General features: G+C 34.7%; 2 protein-coding genes across 4 annotated transcripts in view; both read right to left on the bottom strand.

Annotated features, from left to right (window-relative positions):
- The window catches only part of LOC136808260 (inositol 1,4,5-trisphosphate-gated calcium channel ITPR1-like), a 64,520-nt gene that overhangs the window by 15,122 nt on the left and 21,585 nt on the right, over nt 1-27,813 (bottom strand). For all 3 annotated transcript variants that reach the window (XM_067064803.1, XM_067064802.1, XM_067064804.1), the window contains exons 27-34: nt 26,398-26,529; nt 11,561-11,689; nt 11,134-11,334; nt 10,223-10,474; nt 9,864-9,989; nt 7,975-8,103; nt 7,697-7,817; nt 6,074-6,252 (exon numbers count right to left, since the gene is read on the bottom strand). In XM_067064803.1, coding sequence (XP_066920904.1) covers nt 6,074-6,252; nt 7,697-7,817; nt 7,975-8,103; nt 9,864-9,989; nt 10,223-10,474; nt 11,134-11,334; nt 11,561-11,689; nt 26,398-26,529 — 1,269 coding nt within the window. The remainder of the gene's footprint in view (nt 1-6,073; nt 6,253-7,696; nt 7,818-7,974; nt 8,104-9,863; nt 9,990-10,222; nt 10,475-11,133; nt 11,335-11,560; nt 11,690-26,397; nt 26,530-27,813) is intronic.
- LOC136808261 (peptide methionine sulfoxide reductase MsrB-like) lies at nt 13,374-14,050 on the bottom strand. Its single transcript, XM_067064805.1, has one exon. The coding sequence runs from the start codon at nt 13,986-13,988 to the stop codon at nt 13,464-13,466; it is 525 nt and encodes a 174-aa protein (XP_066920906.1). The 5' UTR covers nt 13,989-14,050; the 3' UTR covers nt 13,374-13,463.

Here is a 27,813-nt window from a genome sequence, read left to right as displayed (position 1 = left end):
TTCAACGTTCAGCAGTCAGTGACTTTTTCATTCAATCGAGCATAACTTTTGATCTAATGAATCGAATTTAATAAATGACCCATCAAAATTTAAGTCTTTTTTTCCAATAAAATAAGAATAATTCTTTAAATTTTAAATTTTTAGATTTCGAGGAAATCAGTTTTAAAGAGAGAAAGTTTTTTTGTGGCGCACCCGGTATGATTCTTAAAATGTTATATGCAATATGGAAATGTCGTATACATAATATGATTTTTAGAAGATTTCAAGGAAAAAACGTCTGCCCCAAATATTGACAAAGTGACACTTAAATAATCACGTCATCAACAAATATGAAATGTGTACACCAATTTAGTGCAAGTGGATATAGATTTGATTTTTAACGCGAACGTGCCCAAATTTTGGGCGCGCCTTACGATTTTTTACGCGTTTCTGATTTAACAAGTGTCTTGAAAAGTTGCTAAATGCCTGTATAATTTGTTGCAAACCCGTCGTAAATGCAAAGAACAATACACAATGCTTTTTCTTGGTTATTTGAATGGAAAAAATTGGACATACTTTTGGGGATGGATTTTAGACTTTTCTCCAAGTTATTGGAAATAATGTGCTAAATTTTCATTTAAAAAATTCAAACGAAATTACAATAATGGTTGGGTATGCAGAAGCAAGCGGATACTATGTATGAAAATCGGTTTTGTAACGGTAGAATACTACGTAGGAGATTATTTTGACCATTCACAGTATTTAAAAGGAACTAAATGGTTCCGAGTAACTTGTGTTATTTTTTCGACTAGCCGTTTTGAGTTTTGATTTTTAAAGCACACCTCGGTGCTGTCATTTCTTTTGTATTTCGATCTTGTTATTGATTTTGTAAAATGTAAAATCAGGGCGCGCCAAAAATTAGAAGGCACACAGGCGCGCAGGACGCACAATTTAACAGACTCTAAATAGTTATTTTCGTGTCAGGGGGCTGCTTAAAGGTGAAATATTTTTATTCAACATAAATACGTGTACTTTGTATATTACATATGTAACATACATATAACATTGAAAATATAACTCTTATTACATTTGTGATATAGATGTAATATATAGATGTAAGTATTACAGGTCTGTGTTATACACGGCGCAGAATGCGAAAACTAGTGGTACGCACGTGGGTAGATTTTGACCTTTAAAAAGGTTCTGTCTAGATCATTTAAAATACTTTCAGTATGATGTTTTTGACAATAACAAGTGTTTTCAATCATTTTCTATAGTGTTTTACAGTAATTAAAGCTGACCTGCGTCCTGTGACCTGTGACCTGCGTTTCGAACTAGCTGTTCGAATGATAAAATTGGTTTAAAGGTTTTGAGCACTTTGAAATTCGACTTTTGCTTACGGCCTGGACCGGTATTTAAAGGTCGAAAAATCGGTTGGTGGCGTAGGACTGTGGTTGATGAAAATGAGAATCATGTGATTTTTCGAGCTAGTACTGGCAAGGTGACTATAACAATGAAGGGTAAAACAGCATTTTAGGAAAAAAAAGAAAATGACGACTTCCTCTCGCAACACGAAAGAAAAAAACTTTCCGGCGAATAGTTTGTCGGCTAAGATTATTTCGAAATAAGATGGGTTGTGTAATATCATAAAATATTCATTATTCACTCTGACACTAAGTGAAATTTCCATTTCGTTTACAAGATTCTTTTAGCACTTAGCACTAAGCCCTTCTCTGACTCTCTGTCTAAACTTCAGTATTTTGATCCAATTTTTAAGCTTTTTACTTAAAATGTCAAAAAAGGTCAAAAACAGCAGAAACGATTTCAATGAACTATGCCTTTAACGTAATAAGGCTGCGGAGAAAGTATGTATTTTTGAATCAATGCAAGGCCCAAAGTATCTATACCTTATCGGTAATAATCATAGATCTGTAAAGCCCGAAGGGCTAGATTTGCGGCCTTTATCGAAAAGCGAAGCAAGTTTTGGTAGGATTTCCTACCAAAGAAATCACGTGACAACAAGCAATTTCACTGGTTTGAGAGATGCGAAATAGCGTTTGCAGCCTAATTTTTTTGATCTCACGCTCTGAAAACAAATTTTTCCTTCACTTTTTTTTGCTGGAGAAAGCTTAAAGTTGCCTATCTAGCCCTTCGGGCTTTACAGATATCTGAGGTAATAATTAAATTCGTCGGCAAAAATAGACGAAAGAAGCGACAAATTCTTTTACTGAGGCGAATGATAAAAAATGTTTTGTTTCCGGAATGCGGGTGAAGGAAAAAAGTTATCATGCGGCCGGCCGGAAAATAATTTTTTTTTGCTATTTTTGATTATTTATGGCTCATTGAAATAGAGTTTAAGAATAACTTTTATGTATAAACACAGCATAAATTATGCCCTAAATTACAACAAGTACGGACTACTAACGAACGAAAGTTTGCGGCCGGGTCAGAAAAAAAATTTTTTTCACCACGATTTATTTTTACTGACGAATTATTTTTCAATGACGAATTATTTTTCATTGGCGAATAATTTCTTACTGACGAATTATTTTTTACTGACGATTTATTTTTACTGACGAATTATTTTTACTGACGAATTATTTTTCAATGACGAATTATTTTTCATTGGCGAATAATTTCTTACTGACGATTTATTTTTACTGACGAATTATTTTTTAATGACGATTTATTTTTCACTGGCGAATAATTTCTTACTGACGAATTATTTTTTACTGACGATTTATTTTTACTGACGAATTATTTTTTACTGATGAATTATTTTTCATTGGCGAATAATTTCTTACTGACGAATTATTTTTTACTGACGATTTATTTTTACTGACGAATAATTTCTTACTGACGATTTATTTTTACTGGCGAATAATTTCTTACTGACGAATTATTTTTTACTGACGATTTATTTTTACTGACGAATTATTTTTTACTGACGAATTATTTTTCATTGGCGAATTATTTCTTACTGACGAATTATTTTTTACTGACGATTTATTTTTACTGACGATTTATTTTTACTGACGAATTATTTTTCATTGGCGAATAATTTCTTACTGACGAATTATTTTTTACTGACGATTTATTTTTACTGACGAATAATTTCTTACTGACGATTTATTTTTACTGGCGAATAATTTCTTATGGACGAATTATTTTTTACTGACGAATTTATTTATTTTTACTGACGAATTTTTTTTACTGACGAATTATTTTTCATTGGCGAAATTCTTACTGACGAATTATTTTTTACTGACGATTTATTTTTACTGACGTTTTTTTACGACGATTATTTTTCATTGGCGAATAATTTCTTACTGACGAATATTTTTTACTGACGATTTATTTTTTACTGACGAAATTATTTTTTACTTGACGTAATTATTTATTTTTACTGACGAATTATTTTTTTTAATGACGAATTATTTTTACTGGCGATTTTTACTGACGATTTTTTTACTGACGAATTATTTTTTATGACGATTTATTTTTCACTGGCTGACGAATTTTCTTACTGACGAATTATTTTTTACTGACGATTTTTTTTACTGACGATTATTTTTTACTGCGATTTATTTTTCACTGGCGATAATTTCTTACTGACGAATTTATTTTTACTGACGAATTTTTTTATTTTTACTGACTGACGAATTATTTTTTACTGACGATTTATTTTTCACTGACGAATATTTTATTTTTACTGACGAATATTTTTTACTGTTTTTTCACTGCGAATAATTTTTACTGACGATTATTTTTACTGACGATTTTTTTTTTTACTGACGAATTATTTTTTACTGACGAATTATTTTTCACTGGCGAATAATTTCTTACTGACGAATTATTTTTTACTGACGATTTATTTTTACTGACGAATTATTTTTTACTGACGAATTATTTTTCACTGGCGAATAATTTCTTACTGACGAATTATTTTTTACTGACGATTTATTTTTACTGACGAAATTATTTGACTGATTATTTTTTACTGACGATTATTTTTCACTGGCGATAATTTTCTTACTGGAAATTTTTTGAATTTATTTTTTACTGACGAATTATTTTTTTTACTGACGATTTATTTTTACTGACGAATTTATTTTTTACTGACGAATATTTTTCACTGGCGAATAATTTTTACTGACGAATTATTTTTTACTGACGATTTATTTTTACTGACAAATTATTTTTTACTGACGATTTATTTTTACTGACGAATTATTTTTTAATGACGATTTATTTTTCACTGGCGAATAATTTCTTACTGACGAATTATTTTTTACTGGCGAATAATTTCTTACTGACGAATTATTTTTTACTGACGATTTATTTTTACTGACGAATTATTTTTTACTGACGATTTATTTTTCACTGGCGAATAATTTCTTACTGACGAATTATTTTTTTATGACGATTTATTTTTACTGACGAATTATTTTTTACTGACGATTTATTTTTCACTGGCGAATAATTTCTTACTGACGAATTATTTTTTACTGACGATTTATTTTTACTGACGAATTATTTTTTACTGACGATTTATTTTTACTGACGAATTATTTTTTACTGACGAATTATTTTTCACTGGCGAATAATTTCTTACTGACGAATTATTTTTTACTGACGATTTATTTTTACTGACGAATTATTTTTTACTGACGAATTATTTTTCACTGGCGAATAATTTCTTACTGACGAATTATTTTTTACTGACGATTTATTTTTCACTGGCGAATAATTTCTTACTGACGATTTATTTTTCACGGCGAATTTTTACGAATTTTTTACTGACGAATTTATTTTACTGGCGATTAATTTACTGACGAATTATTTTTTACTGACGATTTATTTTTTTTACTGACGAATTTTTTACTGACGAATTATTTTTGACGAGACTGCGAATTATTTTTTACTGACGATTTTTACTATTTTTACTGACGATTTTACTGACGAATTATTTTTTACTGACGAATTATTTTTCACTGGCGAATAATTTCTTACTGACGAATTATTTTTTACTGACGAATTATTTTTTACTGACGAATTATTTTTTACTGACGAATTATTTTCAATGACGAATTATTTTTTAATGACCGATGACAAATTTTTTGCCGAGAGATATTTTGATCCTCAAAATCACGAACAAATGAAGAACATTTGAACCTCAGCTAAACTTTACGAGTTGATGAAAATGAAATGAAAGAGCTATTTTGGGTCACATTACTCGCCTAACCAACGCAAAAAGGCTGAGGGATTAGGTGAGGGAGTGAAGGTGAGAGCAGTTTTTTTAAAGAAGAAGGAAGATTTTCTATTTTAAAATAGAAAACCGTAGGCAGTTTAAGGAAGACGAGGGAGATCAGGGTCATTCGATTTGCAACACAGTTTTATGTATCATTGATCGTAGGTGGCTGTCGGTAGCAATTTCACTCTTCTATCAAATTCTTTCCATCTCAAAATAGCTTAAACCAAATCAATTTTCGAAAAGCACAGGAAAGTTTCAACCTCGATGTGTAAATCCTTTTCCAAAATAGCTTATTTGGACGCCATTGAAGTATTGACACGGTGTTCTAAATCTAGAGTTACGCAATAAACATTGGTGAAAAGGAAAAGGACAAGAAATTTCAGTAATGTCAAAGTTGCTCTAGTGAGCACCTCACTAAAAACCGAGATTTTTCATCTCTCGTTTCTTAGGGAGTTCCACTTTGACGATTTTCGAAAAATAGAAACCTTTCAAGTGCTTCGACGCTAATTCGGTTATATTGTTACTGCAGGAGCTTCGAAAGTTAAAAGTGACGTCAAAAAATCGAATGTTTAGAGCCCGAAAACCCGGGCTCCAAACATTCGAAAAAGTCGAAAAGTGGAATAGACGTTAGTTGCGCAAAAAAAACACGGGTGACGTTTAGTATCTAGGCTAAAGTTGCCCCAAAGTTTAACGCGTAATTTAGTCAAAAAAAATCTTCAATACACACTATAAAAGACCAAAGCTTAAAAAGACATACCCAAGGACTATGTCAAGATACCATGTCTTACATACCGCAAGACCCTCTAATCCAACAAAAAACAGTGCAAAAGAGAAATTTACCTGAAGCCCTTCAATGATATTGCGATAATCTTTGGACATCGACATTAACATAACCGAATCTTTTCGTTGCCGATGACTTAGCCAGTGTCGACTGTGACGTAACACAAGTTTAGACTTGGTGACTAGACTCTGTACTTCGACTTCCAGATCGCTAGGGATGGCAATACCACGTGGTTTGGCTGGAATCAAAAGGGAATATTTTTATTACACTTTTGATTACACATTTTTTTTTAAGAAACACACTTTTAAGAAACCCGAGGCTCAGAATGCCTAATAACTAAGAAACATCTAAGAAACATGCTGAGGCTGAGAATGAGAAAATAACATTTGTTAATTCGGTTTTTTTAAGAACCTTCCAATCAAAACAAAGGTTTTTTCTTTGCATGAAAATAGGCTGATTATGTCAAAAAGTTTAGAAACATGTAAGAAACATTTCAGGCTCAAAAGGCCGATTTCTTAAGAAACATCGAGGCTGCTTGGTAAAACTAGTTTCTTAAATAAAAAACAACGTGTAATTAAACTCTATGAAGAGAAATTTCTCGTGAGGAGTTGATTCGAGATCAATTCTTGCTAGCCTTTCCAGCCTTTAGATATTATTTTGGCTAGCTAAAATATTAGTAACGTAAGCTGCTTGGAGGTCGCATGATGTACTTTCGATGATCCGAACTTTTCCCTAATTCATAAAAATTTACTGGGCTCTTCAATATAAAATTAGAAAGAACCAATTGAACTGGCGTTGACAACAAATAATATGTTAATAATATGTAGTAATTTCTTCCACTGATTTCTTTAGTTTAGATTTCTTTAAAAACAAGACATTCATTTTTTAAGAGAACTATTTTTCCCGGGAACCAAGGCCATTTACTAAGTGAGACAAATAGAACGATGAATCATTAAGATATTATTAAAATAAACTGTATTTTGTTGGTTAAAAAAGGAAATGTTAATAAAAGTTAGTACTTGTTATTCAGTGTAACCTTATTTTGAAACAATAGTTTGTAGGAAGGGAAAAACATTGAAAGGATTTTATTAGGTTTTTGTCTGGCAAAAGTTTTGCAAAGTTACGCGAAACGAACGTCTGTAATTAGAACTTCAGAAAAACCTTTTACAACGACGTACATTATGCAACTTTAGCCTATACTACACGTCACCTGCGTTTTTTCTACCTAAGTAACGAGGTGAATAATCCCGGTTTTCGAAACTTATTTTTGACAGAAAAAAAACTTTCGCACTAAATATACTGTGTTAAGAAGCGATTCTAGCCATCTTGAGGCTCATCAAAAAAAAAAAAGTTTGTTACTATTTGCAATGATCGCAAAAACAGCTTGCAATATATAAAATGTCTAATAAATTTCTAATCACCGCAACAGTAGGTTTAGAGATTTTTTAAAAACATTCTTAAGTCACGTGGGAATCAATTTTTCAATGTGCATCGAAAATACTTTACGGCAGAGAGTGTGTTGATGAAAAAGCATCTAATCAGATATAATAGCCGGGGTGGATTAAAAATATCTTGGATGGAAATTTACATTCGAATAAATAAGAAGGGGCCGGGAGTGGGTAATATAAAAAACGATTAATCACCATTAACCCATCCAAACCAAATAAAAAATTTTGTGTTACCAATTTCCAGTAGGTTTTGTATGCATGTTTCGATTTGATATTTCTGTGTACCCGTCATCCATTGACATTGTGAGAGACGAAAGAGTGCAGATAATAAACTGACGAAGATTGGCTGCCTCGCCTAAAAATAAGAACGACGGAAAAATAATTGTTATATAAATAGTAACAAAGGAACTCACTTCCGACCTTACTGGCTAAACACATGCTAAATAGGACCTTACAGGTAGGCCTAAAAACAAAATTACCTTGACAACGCGGTTAAAACAATACAAAATTACCTTGATTGTGGTGCTAGCTTCAGAGAAGGGCGAATTAAAGAAAACGGTTAGAATCTCTGGGATCACCGTTGTCACGTAATCTTCAAGTAACGTGTCTGCGTGTTTTCGGTCGTGTGTTGTGGTCGCAACCTGATGAAAGAAGTAGAGAAAGAAAAAGTGAACATTCATTGAAATAATCATCATCTAAAGGACTACTTATTCTCCCGGCTTATTCTGTACGTCGGGTGAGTGTCCCACATTTTACGTTTATCAACCATACTACGATACAAAAGACTCTCTTTAACTCGCAACTCTATATCTCGAATGCCTCCTTAATTCGAAAAAATTTTCTCGTCCCTTTAGTCAACAGTGCCTTATGAACCTTACTCTACAACTGGAACAAATTTGCGTTCTCCGCGCGTGTCAAAGTTATGGAGACGCAACTGTAATAAAATACCGTGTCCGGTTTAGATAACCAAAAGGCGAACAGTCTCAAATTAAGGTCGAATTAATAGGCCTCAATTCTAACAAACCTTAACACGATACAAAATACTAAGCTAGTTTGATTCAGTCACTAGGATAAATCTGATGGTAAGTTGTAACATTCAGTATTCCAAGGCAAACTTGAATCCATAAATATAAAAAATCTTTAAAGAGCCGAAAACGCTATATTGCCTGAGCCGTATGACTTAGCTTTGTGAATGCGGGCTTAGTTAATTAGGCTAGTCCAATTCTATAGAATTTTTTTCTTTCAAATTTTCTTCAGCTCTCTCACGTAGATTTTTAATTTGTCCTGCAAACAGAATGGTTTGTTAAAATCTAGATTTGGCACGCATGGAAAATTTAAAAGCTTACTGTGGTCACTCGACCTTGCTATAATCAGAGAGGTGTCACGTGGATACGTAGGGACTGAAATTAAGACGGTCGAAAAAATCTTGTAGACTAAATATATACCTGGAAAACTTTAGTTACGTTTCTAGGTTACATAACCTGACATAACTGTAAAATTTTGTGGCATTTCTTCATTTTTCTATCCAACCAGAAAGATAATTCCGGGAATAAAGATAATGTTGTAAATTTTTTCTTTTCCTCCGTTGGGAAAAAGATAAGTCACGAGAGATGCTCTGCTTCATTTTCAATTTTAAAAGTTTTCAGCTTTAAACTTTCTATTGCAATCCTTGTATCCGAAATTAGACCTCCTTGCAACGAAATATTTGAATCTAACATGACCATACTGGGTCAATTGATTTCCTTCACATGGAGAACTATATATATAACCATATTTGTCAGTAGTACCAGCAAAAGTAGGAGAATGAGCGAAAATGTTTTAAATACATATAATTCCTTAATATTCCGCCAAGAGACCCGTCTACTTAATTTTGACCATATTTGACCAATCTTACTTAAACCTCAACAAGTTTTCTAAAGAATTTGTTTCACAGTATATCTTTCAGAGAATTTTTATGACTATAAAAACCAACTGATAAGGAAAAATGATTCCAACGAAAAAATAACTAACTGACTTCTCAACTATTCTCGGGGTCCAAAGTCTGCCAGCTCGGCTACTTAAAATGGTAGAAGCGGCGGGAATTTGAATTGAGAGGCCTTAGTACGAGTAGCCGGCTCTCAGCCTCAGTCTCACGCGGAACTTTAGCATGGACACAGGCCATATTTTAGAAAGGCAAGGCAGCGTCCGTTGGTGACCAAAAAGGGCACCTTTTCCAGTGTTTTTCCACTAAAAAGGCTGTTTTTACCAATATTTTAGTAGTTTCAAGAGGGGCAGCGTCCGATAACTGGACGCTTAAAGGGCATGAAAAATGGCCTGGGACAGCCGTTAATTTGGTATCGCAATATCAGATAACCAAACCGAGTAACGGAGAGTAAAAAGTAAACAAAAACAAGAGGATCACCTTGCCCATGTCAACCATGAAATCTTCAAAAAGCGTCCAGATATGGCTGCTACTATATATCTCCTTCATCTCAACTTCAGTGTCAACGTAACAATGATTCAGGAAGTGTACGTATGCTGACTTGACCTGAAATGAAATGAGATGTGATAAGACTTTCCATATAGCTCGAACCATACAGTAGAAAGAAAGCAACTTTTACACCCTTTTTTAACGACTCTTACTCAAACTATAGCTAGCTCGAAAAAAATCTCCTGTTAGTGTTCCGAGTAATATTGAAGACAGCCCCAGTACTTGTTTAAATTTCACCCCCATCCGACCATTTTACGTTGCGAAACTATTGGCGCAAAAGTATTGAGTACCTCTGGTATACAATCCGGGTGCGTGACAATACGGACAATATCATCTAATGGTAACAAGCTATGGCATTTGATTTCTGTGTAGACATTTTTTCCTTCAGTACAACTGGCTAGTAATCGAACCAACGAGATGTGGTAGAGCAAAGGACTTGATTCTTCCGATCGTTCTCGTTCAGATTGCATCATTTCCAGTAGCGAAGCGAATGATGAATGGTCATTGTAGAAAATCAATATCTCCTCACCCACCACAGCAAGCTGAAAATAAAGGAAAATGAAATATCATATAGAATGAATAAACCACGTGATACAAAATGTTTTAGAAATATCTAGGTTTACTGCCACTGACCTTTATATAAAGGTCAGTGTTTACTGCCCTCACAGCCGGCACACATTAATTTTTTTTTATGGACGATTACAGTGATCTTTACGTTTGGTTACGAGGTTATCATCTAAAGCTGAGGAGGCTATAATTCATTCTTCACCCAGAAAGTTTTTCGAAGGGTTGTGTCCAATGAATGTAGGTCTTTGCCTTAAAAAGATCCTTGGTTGGGGAAGCCCGCAACTCACTCACGTCCATCTACATTTGAGTCGACAAGTTATGCTTTGCCTAATTGAAGTAATATTTTCATTTTGATGCAGGTCCCTGAGGGCCGGTCTCCACTTGCGCGCGCTGCGATCGCATCTTTTGGCTTCAATCCTTTTTGCTTGAAAAAAGGATTACGTCATAAAAATGTAGCGCGCGCTCGAAAAAAACACATTTCAACTTTTTTTTTAAACCGTTACGTTAGATCGCGCCAATGGAGTTGCTTCATTTTTCTTTTGACCAATAGCGTGGAAGCTTTGCTCGAAAAAGTGCGATCGCAGTGCGCGTAAGTGGAGACCGGCCTTGAAGAATAAGTTCAATAATCACTCACCTCAGACATAATTGCGTCTTGTGTTTTCCGTATCAGTTGTCCTTCAGCTTTTAATAAGGTTTGCAGAAGACGTAAGTATTGAACATTACGACCATGTTGCTCAATGGAGTGTATAATTTGTTGAATGACACGTTCAGTCACTTCATTACACAATGCGAGATTCTCGTGGAAAATAAAACGCACTGTTTCTGCCTCCAAAAGCTAAACAATTTGAATAATAGTTAGGAATTAACTCTCACTTATTTCAGATTTGTGAGAAAAATTCTTTTTGAAAGTTTATGAGATCGAGGCTTAAGAGTTTTAAAAGATTTAGTCAAAATATTTTGGGCTAGACAGGGGTAACTTAATATTGGCACTATTTTCGATCTTTTCTCGATCAAAACTATCAAATAAAAGTTTAGAAGTCGGTTGCGTTCGCCCTACTTACCCCTAGGCCAGAATTGAGAAAACGATCCAAGAATTTGTGAAGTAATGTTTGATTTTGTGAATTGTTGAAGCAGAAATTTTGTAGAAATTTGTGTGCCAATTCCATGATCTCACGCATTTGCATATCGGACTAAATGATAGGAGGAGAATTAAATTAAATTAAACATGATTTTAATTTATAAAAGTCCGAGAAAAGCTCTCATGCCGGGGACCATTGTCGAGGGGTAGTTCTACCTTGTGAGCTATAGCCAGTGCTCACATTCTCCTGTCATGAAGTTACCAATTCAAGTTTTAAACTTCAGCTACCGAGAGAAGGGTGTTACATGGTTAGATGTAGCTTTTCCCTTTGATATACAGTGTAAATTAAGGATAGTCAAGTTATGGAGTAAGGTTTATCAGGAAATTTCGTTTGAAGGGACCAGAAAACTCGTTCAAGTTAGTACTTGCGAAATTTGTAAACAAACTGTATGCAGCGGATACAAAATCAAAACAAATGTCACATGTCAAAATAAAAAATCAAACCAAATATGGCTAATTTTTATTGTTCAATTGTTTTACAAATTTGTTTTGGACACGTGATTTTCATTGTTCTCTTTAATGACACGTGGTTCGCGCAATGTTTACATTTTACTACTGTAATGTCCCTTTAAGGAAATATTGGAGTTGTAGAGGGTCGAATTATGGAGACTCCACTGTGATAAGGAATATTTTATTTAGCCAAAAAAAATTTCAAAACTTTGATAAGCTGAAATAACGAAACCAAAAAACAACAACATATGAACCGATTCAAAAGGAAATTTCACTCTAATCTTACAAATGTTGGGAAATGCTTGATAATTTCCGGACGGTTATTTTCGACGGGGCATATCGCTTAATTTTTAAGGGTAAAATAAAGGTGATTCGCTAAGCGATGTTCTTTAATGAATTTTCTTTTTCGAAAGAATTTGCATTTTTCTCGTTCGAAAGCAGTTAAAAGGATGAAGTTGCTGCTGATTACGCCCGGGGGGGGGTACTAGGGTTGCGAGCTGACGGGGGGGGGACTGAAATTTGATTTCCTGATTTTTCCGACCCTTAGGGGACTTTGGAAATCCAAAAAAAGGTACCCTTAAGGGCGGCACATACCGTACCCTCCATTTTCCTTAGTACCCCCCCCCCGGGTGATTACGACACCTTTCATAACAAGTGCCATTGCATAACATGATCAATAAAAAGGGAATATTTTGGATATGAATTTCACGAAAGTAAATATAGAATTTTCCGGGAAAACAGTCAATTTTGAAAGTGATTTTTCACCTTAAGAAAATTTCAAAAATTCCCACGTTTAAGGCCTGTACCACTCGAACGGGCGATTTTTACTCTTTCCGCGTGTTTCTTCTTTCACGGAGAAGAGTTTGGTACAGGCTAGTGTTGAAAAGGTCTAGGATGCTTTCTCTATTGGTTGTGTTTTTATGTGAAAATGACAAAAGGAAGTTGAAATATTACGAAATTGTTAACGATATAAAAATTTGCTATATCTTCTTACAAGTACAGCCTACATATAGAAGTATTTTATAATGCTATTAAACCGAGATTGATGTAAATTTAATCACAGTTTACAAATTAATTCTTATTGTGATTTTTAGCTCAGTTTAACAGAGCATCTTAATATGGGTCACCGTGTCTGACCGACATATCAATCATATAGAGTATAAATACCATCATAACTCAGTGTATCTGACTCTAGATGTATTTGTAAGTGCTAGCAGAATATCCATTGCTCCCAAAAAAGATCGATGATGACTGCAATAAACTCTTTCTAATTCGAACTTCGAGCAGCCATTATTCGTAATGATGACGATTCTCCGTAAGCGGAAGAAGGTTCTTGGTTCCTTTGAGATGAAATTCAACCAGCATCAGTATCGAAATTACTTATCTTCTCCTCTGAAACATAAGGACGAAGAATTGATACAATATCGTTTCCAAGTCTCTTTAGGACCGTCATTAAAAACATGTCCTAAATGTGCCCCACATTGAGAGCATATCACTTCAGTTCGAGGTACCATCATTGAGGTATCCGCCATAAGTTTGATACTGTCTTTTGATTGGACATCGTAAAATGAGGGCCAACCACTACCACTATCGTATTTGGTGGCAGATGCGAATAAATCTTCATGACATACAACACATAAATAACTCCCTTTTCCTTTATGTTTGTAAAATTCTCCAGTCCCTGCTTTCTCGGTCCCAGACTTCTGTGTGACATTGTATTGTTGTGACGTAAGACGCTCCCGGAGGTCATCGTCTGTGAATTTCTTCGGGAAATCGAAAGCTGACGATTTTTTCTTCGTTGGTGAGATGACCGGTTGTCCACCAAGTGGCATACCGATTAACGGAAAATCTGCTTTTCCGGCACGAATTTGACTCGGTGTTACCTTCTTGACTTTACTCATTCTTTTTGACGCCTTCTTGATCTTTATTGTGTGACAACTTTAACAAGTATTGTAGCAGTTTGTATATCAACCAATATGCAAAATTGTCTGTTTCAAGAGTTAATAGTTTCTATATAAATATTTGGCTATATCATCAAAACGTTAACCATTCAACGATAGAAAGATTATTGCTAAATACAACAGCACTGCTTATCATGAAAAATGACGAAGAGAGTTCGTTAAGCGTTATATACTCCTCTGCTCTCGATGTGAAGACTACTTTAAAGCTTACATTGATCAAACATAAATAATTCCATCATTTATGGCAGTTATGGAATTTTCGAAATTTTCTGGTCGTGATTTACATAATAAACGACGAGGGAAGGAGAGCGAATACTGATGATAATAATGATGACGTAATAATATAAACATAAGAATTTACGTTATCAACATCGAAAAAAAGGACTACAGGATACATGTTAAGATGAAATCTGAGAATGTTTTTATGAGTCAGATATTCTGGCAAAATAAATCACAACAAACTGGGGAAATTAACAACATTTTTAAGACGAAAGTTTCAACCATGACAAAAGTATGACACTCCTACGTTGATGCTTACACGATGATGATTTCTATAATTAAAGCGAAGAAAAATCCCCCGACAATCAGAGTAATCATTAATTAGATAGCATTTGTTGCTAACGGTAAATTTTTAATCAATTAATTAGCAAGGCTGATGAGGGATTAAACTTAACCTCTATTTGCTTTAAGTGTGCACTTTGTTTCTTCTAAAGTATGTGGAAACCAGTCTCATGGAATTACTCTCAATTACGGCGACATGGTTTACACATGGAAGCAAAGAACCGTTCAAATGGACTTTCGTTAAGGGCACGAATTAGAGTACATAGTGTGCAAGGGGGTTCCAGGTCCCACCTGAAAATTCAGGTCCCACCTTATCCTAAAATTCCCACCTTCAGCCCAGACTCCCAGATCCCAGCTAAAAACAAAAAAAATATACTAATTTGAGGAACAAAACAAAATTTCTTTACCGTAATATGAAGATGCAATATATTACATATGTTTAACTTTCCATTTGCCTATGACCTACATTAGGGGTAGAAACCAATCAAGTAGTCAGACGGCTTAGAAGTAAGTGTGATTCGTTAGATATAAGTTTGGCATGAAATTATGGCTAATCCTCGAATAAGAAGTTTTGGGGAAAATTTGTCCCGATAACTACAATATTAGTATAAATAAGTGAGGATCGCCTACAACCATAACTGCAGGGAGGGAGGGAGGGAGGTTTAAAATATTTTATCATGTCAGCTTTCAGTTAGAGCGTCGACTTGAACAGGGAGATGTGATGGCCATTTTGAACACGACGTCACATGGCTATTAGCAAAGTTGACTCAGTTGAAAAGTTAAACCGCAATTTAACCTGTGCTAAATCCAAAATATACATGGCTTGGCAGCAGGTTTTAGGTGCCCCCTAAGAATTCAGGTGACCCCTAAGATTTAGGTAACCCCTGGTTGCCAAATATTTTAGGTGACCCCTAAGCCAATGGCACATCAAATTTTTTCGAAAATCCTTTTCATTCAGACAATCAAACAAATACAATAGTTAGTTTAGCTTATTGCTAAATAGAATAAATGCCCTACTAAGAAATAGGAAATAAGCTATGTATTGAAGGTTCATGTCAGATTATCAAGGTTTTGTAAGTCAGGGTGCAAATCCCTTGCCAGACAGATTTTTTATCTAAGTAATGCAACATAATTAAAGAATTTTTACAGATAATATATTAGATACCAAATTTTCAGTTTTTGAGCATTGCTTAGAATGGGCGGTTCAAGTTATAGTCCGTTAACCCCATGTGAACAACATGGATTTTTCGTAACAATTTACTTTTGAAAAACTTCAGGATTTCCGTAACATTCAAGATTTTTTACAGGAAAATCTTGGATTTTCCGAAACTTGGCAAGAAAATAGAGCAAATTTTATGGATTTTCCAATACATATGACTAAATAATGAGGAAAAATCCTGGATTTTCCGAAACCTTTTTCAAATTTCTCAGGATTTCCAAGTGAAAAAAAAATCCCAAAAACCTTGTCGTCCACAGCCCAATAAAATATAAGATGAGAAAGTGCCAACATATGGTCTGGTAGGCTGCTTATGATGAAAAGCAAGTTCAGAAAAAAATCACCAAACATAGAATCTAGCCCCCAGGCAGATCAATCTGAAAAAATTTAGGTGACCCCTAACATGGTTAGTCCCCCCTAGCCACAGGCCAAAATTAGGTACCAATCGCTGTTCGACCTTTTAGCCCCCCCCCTCAGGCCAGGGGGGGGGTTCCAGCCATGATATATTAATATGTCTATTATATACATAAAGATTAAGAAACGTTGTATTTCTTTTCAATACTTTTAAAGTTTCTTGCTTACGCATTCATCAGTTGATTAGAAATCTATTATCTATTATATATATTTATGAAATATATAAAAAAAATATATCATAAAATCATAAAATCTGAAAATAAGAAATTTTACTTTAACTTTTTCCAAAACACCCAAAGTCCCACCTAAAGAAATTAACTCCCACCTTAACTTGTTTCTCCCACCTAAAACCTGGAAAACCCCAAATCCCACCTGAAAATTTTCGACCCAAATCAGCAAAACCCCCCCACTATTCTGGGGGGGGGGGTGCACACTATGGAGTAGCACCATTTTTCTTGTACGAAATCCCTTGCATTTAATAGCAATATGCCAAATTTCTCAATTTCAATGAGAATATACCTTTATTAAAGATTAAGTAAAGAAAAAGGAGGCGTAATTTAAGGATGGCAATCTTCACTGGGTAAATGATATTTTCTGTATTTCGGAGTTCCTCATTATATTCCGTTGGGTTCAATGCAAATTTTGAAAAGTTTTAATCACCATAGCCGGTGACTTTCTGTTTCTTTATCCACAAATTTTCTAAGAAAACCTGTCGAACCGTTCGTCTTTTAAACAATGTATTCTTACGGCCAACCTTCTATTTTATGGAAGTTCCTTGTCATAACGAATTTGTAAATTAACAACCATTCAAACCACTTTTTAAATAGTCTCATTTTTATTGAAGACCCAGTACATCACAGGGACACTTCACAATACAAACTTGACAATACTAACTAAAGAATTTTGAAATCTCAAGCCAGGTTCCTAATGAGTGCTACAAATAAAAAGTAGAATATTACACGTTTTTAAGCCTTCAAATTAGAAAAAGGAGATCTTTTAATCGGGACGGTTTGTGAGAAAAGAACGGCTACAAACGCTCTTTGAAGATGAATTTTCAAGTATATTTGTGCTGTTTTATAAGCGTATACTTCTTGGTGAAATACTCATTCGTTCAGTCCAAATATGATACAATGCTTGGTCTATTAACCATGAGTAATTGTTCGCAATCTGATAGGTTTCTTTGTGAAGATACAAGACTCAATGCTATCAGCTTCACCAAAGACAAGCGCTTTATAAACAAAACATGTTTAATAGATGTTCAAAACTCCTACGAATATCTCACTGAAATTGCGCTTTATTATTTTGATCGTAAGGAAGTAAACTTAACAGGACATTGTGGATATGAAAACCCGAAAACCATTTTTAAGAGAGAAGAAAAAAGCATCATATTCGCTTATCTATCTTTTGAGATGACAAAGATTTTAAGCTGTCTTATTATCAACGAATCAGTTCCTTTCATCTCAGTAACGTTCCGCGAAATGTATCCGTCTCAGTTGAGAGAAAAAATATACAATATCTACAGCCATGCTTCTAGTCTAGGAGAAGAGAACCAGGAGGAGATCAACCATCGGACAGCTAGAGAGTTAGGAATCACTTATGCTGGAATTCTATTCGCCAAAGAGTTTGAAAATGATACCGACCTCATACGTAAACCTTGTAACGAGCGTCTAGAATCTGGTTTTTGTCATTTGGCTAATATAGACGCAAATGACGTACGAGATCAATGCTATAAGGAGATTTTATTTGATTACCGAAACATCAGTAATGGAAATACAACAATGGCCAAAATCAAAGAAGACCCTAGATTGCGATTTCTTGTCGTCTATTCGTCGCGAAAGGCTTTCAATAAAATTCATAGATCTCATTGGTTTCGCCGTTTTGAATTTCTTGAAAATGATTTCTTTATAACGCCATACACACGCAATATGACCGAAGATGAGTTGCTAAGCAACAAAGATAATTATGAGAGGTTCCAGAATGTTCCAGGATATTTAGCGTTGGAGGACATTTTCGAGCGGATCACAAAATTTAGAGAGCAGGTTGTGAATGGAGAGCAAGGGATTCTAGTCGTCATAGACTATATTGATGAATCGTATAGAAATTTTTTGAGGTTTCTCATCCCTGGATACAAACCGGGAGATCGGGTTACTCAAGAACAATGGTTGAATATCGCAAACAGTACCCGATCGAGACTTGCCGACAAACTATTAGAACAAGAATCCACTGTAGTAGGCTTGTTGAGCGCTTGGAAAGCCGTATACGCTTTAAAAGATAAGACAGCTGAAGAATGGCGAGTATCTGATATGTTTAATCCAACCAAAATTATTGAAGAGTCTCGTCCGTTCTGTAATTTAACCATTCCACATTGTAACCAGGGAGAAGAATTACGTCACGGGTATTACGATGATGGGAGATGGGAGAGAAGCTACGGTACGCATTGTGGGAAGTGTCCTCAAAATATGTTTAAACCTGACAAAGGAAATACAGATTGCAAAAAGTGCCCAGTAAATTTGATTTCGAACGATGCTCGAACTCTTTGTTTTGATCCGTACACCAAAGTATATTTAGAACTGAGGGATCCGGTGATGATTTCCATAACAGCTATTTCTTCAATCATTGCATTCCTAATCGTTTTTGTTGGCTTCGTTTTCGTCAAATTACGTGAGACGCCAATCGCTAAAGCAGCGAATCGATCAATGACGGTTGTACAGCTTGTCGGACACTTCCTACTGGCAACTATACCACCTTATCTGTTTCTTGAAGAACCTACGCACTTGAAATGCATTTCAAAACCAATCATCGTTGGCATTTGTTTCACAGCAACTATCTCTGTCAATCTAGCCAAAACGCAAAAGCTGCATATCATTTTTCATTCGAATACAAGGCATTCTAGGAAACAAAAGTTGGCAATCAGATTTCTGGAGTGGCTTATCGTCGGTACATCGCTACTAATCTGTATATTATTGCTAGCTTTAACATTCTACAATGGTGTTCCCAAGCCTAAAACCATTCGCAATGACGCCGAAAACATTCAAGAACTCACTTGCACTAAAAACAATCATATCATCATCCAAATGGTTTACGTTTTACTTCTAGTTCTAGCCAATGGCATACAAGCCGTCAGGGCTCGACACCTACCATCACATTTCAAGGAAACTACTCATGTTATTTATTCATCTTTCACCTCAGTGCTTTTACTGGCAGCTTTATCCGCCATTTACTTTACACAGAAAAGCGCTAAAACACGTGATGTCATCATGTGGGCTTCTATACTAACCATGAATTTCTTACATTTCTCATTGATTTATGCATACAAACTTTACATCATGTTGCTCAGAAGTCACAAGAATACAAGGATCACTTTCCAGGAAAAACAGAAAGCGAAAATCAACGAACGATTTCGACAGAGTAAAGAACAACGAAATTAATTGTTCGCTTCGATTTGTTTTTAGAAATATTTTGAAATTTAAATGACTCGTTGTAATTCATATATCTTCAATTTGAGAGCAGAAATGCAAATATTGGATTGGGCTGTTCCATTAAAAAAACATACAAGGGCGTGGACGAAAAAAAACAACATTGAAAATTTGTGGATACCCCCTGGAGTATGGCAAAATTTGCAAAAAAACCCTTGGACGAACTAAAATCAGTCTTTTACCCCCTGGAAATTTAAGAATAATTTTTTCCCCTTGGAAAAATGAAAAAGCACCCCCTGGATAATTTTCTCGGAATACCCTCTGGAAATGTTCATTCACCTCCTGTACAGATATAAAATGGAATGGTCCAATGCAAGCTTTATTAGTTGGATATGCTTTAATCCAAAGATTAATGACGAAAACGGTTATAAAAATGGAGAGATTTTAAATCATTAGGTTTCATTAGGATTTTTCATTATCAAACAAGATTGTTTTTATCAGAATGCGATATCAAACGTTATCAAAAGAAAAAACCTCTGGATGATCCCTTTTAACGATCTTTTTAACCCCTGTTCTCATAATGAGGGTTGTTGTTTTGTATTATTGTAAGCCTTGATCAACTAGAAAATTCGTAAAAAACCCCGTCCTCGCCCTCAATTTTCATTCTGAGAATTGAGAATACTCCATAGATTGTCCGGAAAGGTGTTGCTATGAAAACAGATTTTGATAATTAATTCAAAATATCTTAGTGTAAAACACGAGGGCCTGTCACACCCAACCCTTACCTAACTTGGAAAATATCGATCCCAAAAATTTTCGCGCTTTTCAAGTTCAGAAGTGTTTTGACAATTATCACTACACGTTTTTTTATAAGAACATCCAAAATTTTTGAAGCCTTCAGATGTTCTTAACATGTTCTTAACCTAAAAATATTCTTAGCATGCTCTTATTAGGACCCTTTTGTGGTTATTTTTTACCATTTTCCTAAGAAATATGGTATTTTTCAGTACACAAAAATATTCTAAAGTGTTATATTAATATGTTAATGTTCTTAATCTGTTCTTAACATTTTGGCTATCGAAGCCTTATTTTCTTATATAGTTTATTCTTATGAGGAAAAAAAAACGTGTAGCAGAGTTTACCCCCAAATTTGGGGTAACTATCGGACGGGAATCTTATACACGATTTGCATCCCATAAATCAAAACATATTCGAGGGGATGCGTGTACCCTAAATGATCACATACCATTCTAACATTGCCTTTTAAAAGTGGGATAGATTTAAATTGGGCAAATTTCCACTTTGAAATTCCAAAAATAGTATTCTAAAAAAAAAGTAGAAATTCTAAACCACCCCCCCCCCCCTTATTCCAAAGGGAACCTTTTATCATAACACCTTTCAGGGAAATTTCCAATCCAGAAGATGGGAAGGGGTCGGCTTGGATTTCCTTGTAGGAAGTACGATAAAAACTTCCCTGAAGTTCTTTCCAGGTTTTTTATAAGTAGTATATATAAAGGAAATAACAAAACGATTAAGGAAGAGCAATCCAAAAAAATTCACAATGTGATTGCGAAATAGTTGGGGAACAATAGTTAGTTTTAACTGTCTTAGTTTATCATTCTGATCGAAATAATATTCGCGGTGAAGAAACAAGTAATCAAATTTTCACTGGTGATATTTTCCTGGGATTAAACACACGGTAAAGAAAGTGTGGGGAGCTTGTTGTTTTTCTTTTCTGAATTTGCCGGCCCGCGATAAGCAACGTCGATTGGAGTAGGGGCTAGACAAAATTGAAATCCAGAATCAAAATTATAAAAATTTCTAAAAAGTTAATTCAGACATACAAAATGAAGTATATAAGTTATAACATAAATTTTAGAGTCTTGTCGCGGTGAATACCAAAATTGAATAATTTTTTGTTGTACACAACAATTTAGTTGACACAGTGCGCATGCGCTACATCCTGAATTTTGGATGCAGACGATCTAGGGACAATTTATTGAGAGACCCAATAAGCGACCAAGTGATACAAATGACTCCATTATCCTCATCTACTTTTCAGATGCAATAATTGAAATTTCTTGTTAGGAAACTTTTTTATTTCTCAGTGACAGGATACAGTGACAGTGTTTGTAACTAGGGTTAAGCTCTTCTGGCAAACATTAAAAGGGAAGCTTTTCTTAACATTTTTAGGAAAGTTCGACTAGAGAGCAAGCCTCTAAAATATAACCTTGTTATACTTTGTTTTAAGAAAAAAGAAAAACTCGTGATTTTAAGAGGTCAAATAAAAAAAAAGGAAAAAAATCGGGTTTTCTGTGTTTAAGTTTGTTACTAAAACAGGAAAATAAATCCAAGAAATTCAAACCAACCACATGGCAGAATAGAAAATTAGAGAAAAAAACGAGTAAATATGATGAATGTTAAAACCAAAAAATGAGATGGTTATTTTGTAAGAACGTTAAAACCTGGAAGGTTCTTAATAATGACATATGTCTACACACGACACTAAGTTATATCCACGATAATTGATCGAAGATATAGAAGTGTTGAGAGGAATCGAAGCAGCGAGTGCGCTAGGTTCAATTATATATTTATTGAAGTCAGGTTGAGTTTGTGGGAACTGCAGTGATAGTGAGAAATTGTATCGAGGTTTATACAAACTTCAGTGGTTCTAACCCGATGGTTCTTAACAGTTTTCTTAACTTTCTATTGCTTATAGATAGGGAATAGTAACCCAATGAAGTCTCGTGAAGGATAAAAACTTATAGTATGCACCAACAAAGAAATTCTGAGAGAAAGAAAGACGACAGTGTGAGGGAAGAAGAAAAGTGAAGAAGAAGAAGAAGAATAGAAAAACAAATCCAAAAGATATGTAGCAGATGTCTGACAACTATAACTAAAATAACAAAAAAAAAAAAAAAAAAAAAAAAAGCAAAAGAAATCTTTTATTGTCTTATTCACTGCTCCAACACGGCAATCAAAATCAACAACATCAAATAAAAGAAAAGGTCTTGAAGGGAGATAGTATATCAGTCAGTGGGACCTACTCTGTCTGGAAAGCCAAACATTGCAGAAACTTACAAAGGATGTTCGAGCGAAACATTATTTTATCAGAGGTTGCCAATATAAACACTTTGAATGGCAAAATATTAATGACCGTATATTTGGTGTTGTTCACTTTTATCGTGGCTTCAAGCACGACATTACTCTTCCATTTATACAAATCAAAAATGTTGAGAAAACCGACCTATCGATTCGTCATTTTAATCAGCATTACAGACTTGAGTGTAGCGTTTCTTGATTTTCCGCTCTTGTTGTTATCATATAACTTAAATGAAGAAGAATATTATCACGTGATCATTCCAGCTGATATCATTGGAGGAGTATTAGACACATTCACCGTCCTGATGGCTTTGGGAATGGGAATAGATCGTTATCTGAAGATCTGTAAAAGTAACTTACAAAAACGATTCCACGTAAAACATTCGTTTAAAATCTACGTCGTGGCGTGTATGACGGCCGCCCTGGTATCCAACGTATGTAGTTACGCATTTTTGATTAAATTCGACGAAGGTTTTATACCCATTTTATTGATCATTCTTTCAGTGTGTCTCACCTTATTTCTTGTCATCATGCTTTTAATCAACATGCGTTTATTACGTTTTGTCAATAAGCGTGCAAAATGTATACGTAAAGTGTCCGCCCACAAAATGGAGGTCAACTACAATCGTAGGGCCACAAAAACAATATGCTATATTTCAATAGCAATGGTACTCGCGTATACACCAATTATCTTGAAGAACTGTATTTTAGCCGGTTATTTTCTTGTATCACCGGAACATGAAAAAAACAATGGCATACATACATATCTGGATGGCAGTTCCGTGGTATTTCTATTCCGGCCTAAACAGTACTATAGTTTTGATTCGGACACGTACATCCAAACTTAAGGCTGCTCACTCGGCAACTCTTTCAAGGAACAGCAGTCGTCATTCTTTAGAAATGAGACGGTTCAGCCTACCAATTATGACTCATGGTCGAAGATATAGCGCGCCTTGCGAATATACACTTCAAAAATCAATGGCTAGTCGGAGGCTACAAAGCTGGTGACTTCGAGGGATTGACTTCTGACGAGCTTCATTATTTTGGCTTTGATGATGGATATTGTAAACTATTTTGTGTTAAACTTATTTTCTATAAATGTATATCTATCAATAAAAAAGCAAAAGATCAAGTTTCAATTTCAATAACTTTAAGCATCGAATTTTGTGTAACAACCTGAGAGGCTTGTATTCCAAAGGAAAACAAGCAACATGCTGAATGGACCTAACTGATGATGAAAGTTAGATAGCAATGCGAAAAGAAAAATGAAAAAAATCAGTCAGAAATTATAGCGTTTAGCGAAAATACACAGCGCAATAAATTCATCATTGATTGTTGATGGGGGGAGTGGGAAGGGTTGTAGGGAAAAAATAAATAGGAAGTTCAGGTCGCAAAAATCAGTTTTATTGACAATTGAATCATGCTTGATGGTGAGCATTGTTATCAATAATGTTTTTTTCTCAAAAATCGAACTCGGCCATTTTTTGAGCTTTGCGAATACGCATCTTTCTGCAAAAAATCAGAAAAAACTAAAAATGAAAATTCGAGAAAAAGTCAAAAAACCGGTTTTTCCGGCATATTTCCAGCATTTTCGGCCGGAAAAAAATGTTTTTCGAAAATCGGGCTCCATCACATTTTAGGTATTGTCATATTGCATCAGTGTGGAAAATTTCATAAAAATATATAAAGTACAGCTCGAGAAATTCAAGAAATACCGTTTTTCCGACGAAAATAAGTTGTTCCGGCGACTTTTAAAATAGTTCCGCAGTGCCGTAGGAAGGATTTTCATATTAGGGGGGCTGAAGTTTAGTGACACCGCGAGGGCCAACCATGGTTTGGCCCGAGGGGGGAAATTTTGAAAATTGAGCTCTAGATTGCTTAAAAATACACTCAAAACATGCACATAAAAGACAAAAAAGACAATTATGTAAAAAAATTATTGCCCCCCCCCCCAGTTGCTACGGCACTGTTCCGGCTTTTCAAAAAATCAATTTTATTGAAAATTGAAACATGCTTGATGGTGGGCATTGCTATTAATAATGTTTTGGAATGAAAAAACAACCAACTATAATGGAAAAAAAGTCCAATGAAAATCCAGAAGAAAAACGGAAGATTTCCGGCATATTTCCGGCATTTCGCGCCGGAAAAAAAATTTTCTCAAAAATCGGACTCGGCCATGTTTTAGGGCATTGTTAATACACATCTTTGTGCAAAAAATCAGAAAAAACTAATGAAGAAATCAAAAATCTCAGTCCGGAGAAAAATGGGCTGTTCCGGCGATTTTTAGAAAAAGTTCCGGCTTCAAAAAATCAATTTTTTTGAAAATTGAAACATGCTTGATGGTGGGCATTGCTATTAATAATGTTTTTGAATGAAAAAACAACCAACTATATGGAAAAAGTCCAATGAAAATCCAGAAAAACGAGAAAAACAATTTCCGGATTTCCGGCCGGAAAATTTTTTTTCTCAAAAATCGGACTCGGCCATGTTTTAGGCATTGTTAATACACATCTTTGTGCAAAAAATCAGAAAAAACTAATGATAAAATCTCGAGAAAATGCCAAAAAATCGGTTTTTCCGGCATTTTTCCGGCATTTTCGGCCGGAAAAAAATTATTTTCCAAAATCGGGCTCCGTCACATTTTGGGCATTGCCATTTTGCATCATTGTGCCAAAAATCAGAAAAAAACTAATGATCCAATCCTGAGAAAAAACTGGTACAGAACAGACGGACACGAAACGAACGAACGGACGGACATCGGTTAATTTAAGGCTTACCGGGGTAGGTAAGCTGAATGCTTCTTAGGTTATCCATAGAAAACATAGAAAAATACAATTTTCCACGAAAACTAACAAGATCTACAGACACTAAGCGATTTAGAAGTGCAGAAATTTACAAAGTTAGGTTTTCATTTTCCTCAGAAAAATATCAAAAGTTAACAGAGTTAGACTACTTACTACTTGCTAAATTATATAAAGTTCTAGGAATGTCTTTTTATCATCAAAATATGGTCAGGATTAAGATCTTATCCTTTCATATCCCATTATTTTAAAAACTTTTTCTATATGGGCTCTATGTGATTCAATAAGAAATTTTGTTATATATACCTTAAAAATATTAAGTATTATTTCTGATTGAGAATTACCAATAATGATTTTTTTAGCTCTTGTTCCATTGAACCAGTGTCTTAAAAAGCTTGTTTACTACATAAACATGATATTGAACCCATCTTTTTCTGCCGACCTCTTCTAAAGTGTTGATGAGGTGCTTAAAATACCACTACTGACGTGATAAAGCGTTGGGGATCAGCACACCCACCAAAATTTGTTTCCCCCTTTTAATGTGTTTACGGCCATTTCTTGAACGGAGGAAGACTCAGAGGATAGAAAGATAAGGTATTCCTGTTAAACTTACATAATATCCAGGAAATATCTAACAGAGTTTGAGACGGTCCATTTCCAGTCAATTAAACACCCCTACGCGCGAGGCTCTCTTTATTACCCACCTAGGAGTAAGGGTTAACTTGAAGTTCACACGAACGATACTAGCTTTTAAAAACATCATAAAAGAAACTTTTAAAACATGGCTACTAACTAAAGCTATAGAATGTTTTTCAAACACGAAACAAATCAAAAGGTACCTTTTCATAGGGTATTCCAAGCAAGTCCAACACCACATTATGGGCACCCATATTTCTGAGCAGACGTTGTTCATGCTTTCGATTACGCTTGCCATCAGCCGTCAGACATAAATCGCACAATCTCTGCAAAATCTATTAGGAGAGATAACATTCAGTTTAGTTTCCAAACATGTTGAGAGACACCCTAAATATTCAGCAGTAATAATAAAATTCTTCATTTTCATTTTATTCAGGCACATGCTTTGAAATAACACACTCATGAACATGAGTAGAACCACTATTGCTATTTCCAAGTCACAGTTCTATTCTATATATCAAATGATAGCCACATCGTAGAATTCGGAAGCTATAATCTACTCGTTGGGTTCTTTTAAGTATCTGAATAAAAAAGATCTCTAAAGTTTTTTTGGCTTGGTTTTAAGCGGGAGAATTGGTCGTTTTTTTCTGTCAAATGCCATACACGTACCATGAAAGATGCTCATGAAATAAACTACAATCTCCCTCGAAATATATTGAGATTTTAGTGTATTTTAACGTTTTTCAGAATTTAAAGTTCGGGCGAGAATTGCTATTTTAGCACTTCCACTTTCTTCCATTGAATATTTCGATTTTAGAGGGGTTTGGTGGCTTCTAGGCTATATTCCAAGCCTCATTCGAGCAAATTTGAGCTTTTAAATCCTGAGATCCTAAGGTCCTAAGTCGTAAGTCTCATGTTAAACCTCAGAGTTAAAACTCTACTTTCCAACTGTAGTTTAAGGCGCTCAAAAATCAATTGTGGTGTTCAAAATTACACCGGGAAGTCCCCTTTGTCTCAAATATTTCTTGAAGGATTGTAGAAATAAAGATGGAAAAATCACTCATCCTTAAATGAGTATGCCAAGATGTTTCCTCTAGTTGAACGAAATTTAACGATTTAAAATGTAAAAAAAGAAAAAAGAAACAGATTGCAAAAGCAACAATATTCCCCATTTTTTGAAAATATTCAAGCCAGTAATTGACCGTTTTTCTGACCAAGATGGTCGCATTAAAAGTAATAATCAACAACAACAAATATTGCAAGGGAAAAAAAATATTAAGAAAAGTACCGGGTCTCCCAGAAAAAAGTCCCCCTCTTTGAAGTGAATTTTCTCGAGTTCTATAAACTGTTAAAGAATCAATTCTTTTGCATTGGAAAGAGGAAGGATAAACTTAGATTTTGAGGGGTTGTTTGTCAAATTTGGTCACCTAGATCAAAATTTACATCAAAAGCTAAATGCTAAAACATTGCTTTCGAAAAAGTCGAAAAAAGGCGAAAAATGAGGGTATTAAATCTTTGCAATTGCAAAACTGATGCATTTCTTGTATTCTAAAATACTTATGGTTAGACCCCATGCTAAGTTCTTTGTGAAAAAAAAGGAAAGAAGAGAAGAAGGAGAA

This window comes from Clytia hemisphaerica, unplaced genomic scaffold, assembly GCF_902728285.1.
Source record: "Clytia hemisphaerica strain Z4C2 unplaced genomic scaffold, Clytia hemisphaerica genome assembly, whole genome shotgun sequence".
In the NCBI taxonomy this organism is placed as follows: Eukaryota; Metazoa; Cnidaria; class Hydrozoa; order Leptothecata; family Clytiidae; genus Clytia; species Clytia hemisphaerica.
Note: the sequence above shows the minus strand (reverse complement) of the source record. Positions and strands in the feature narration are given on the sequence as shown.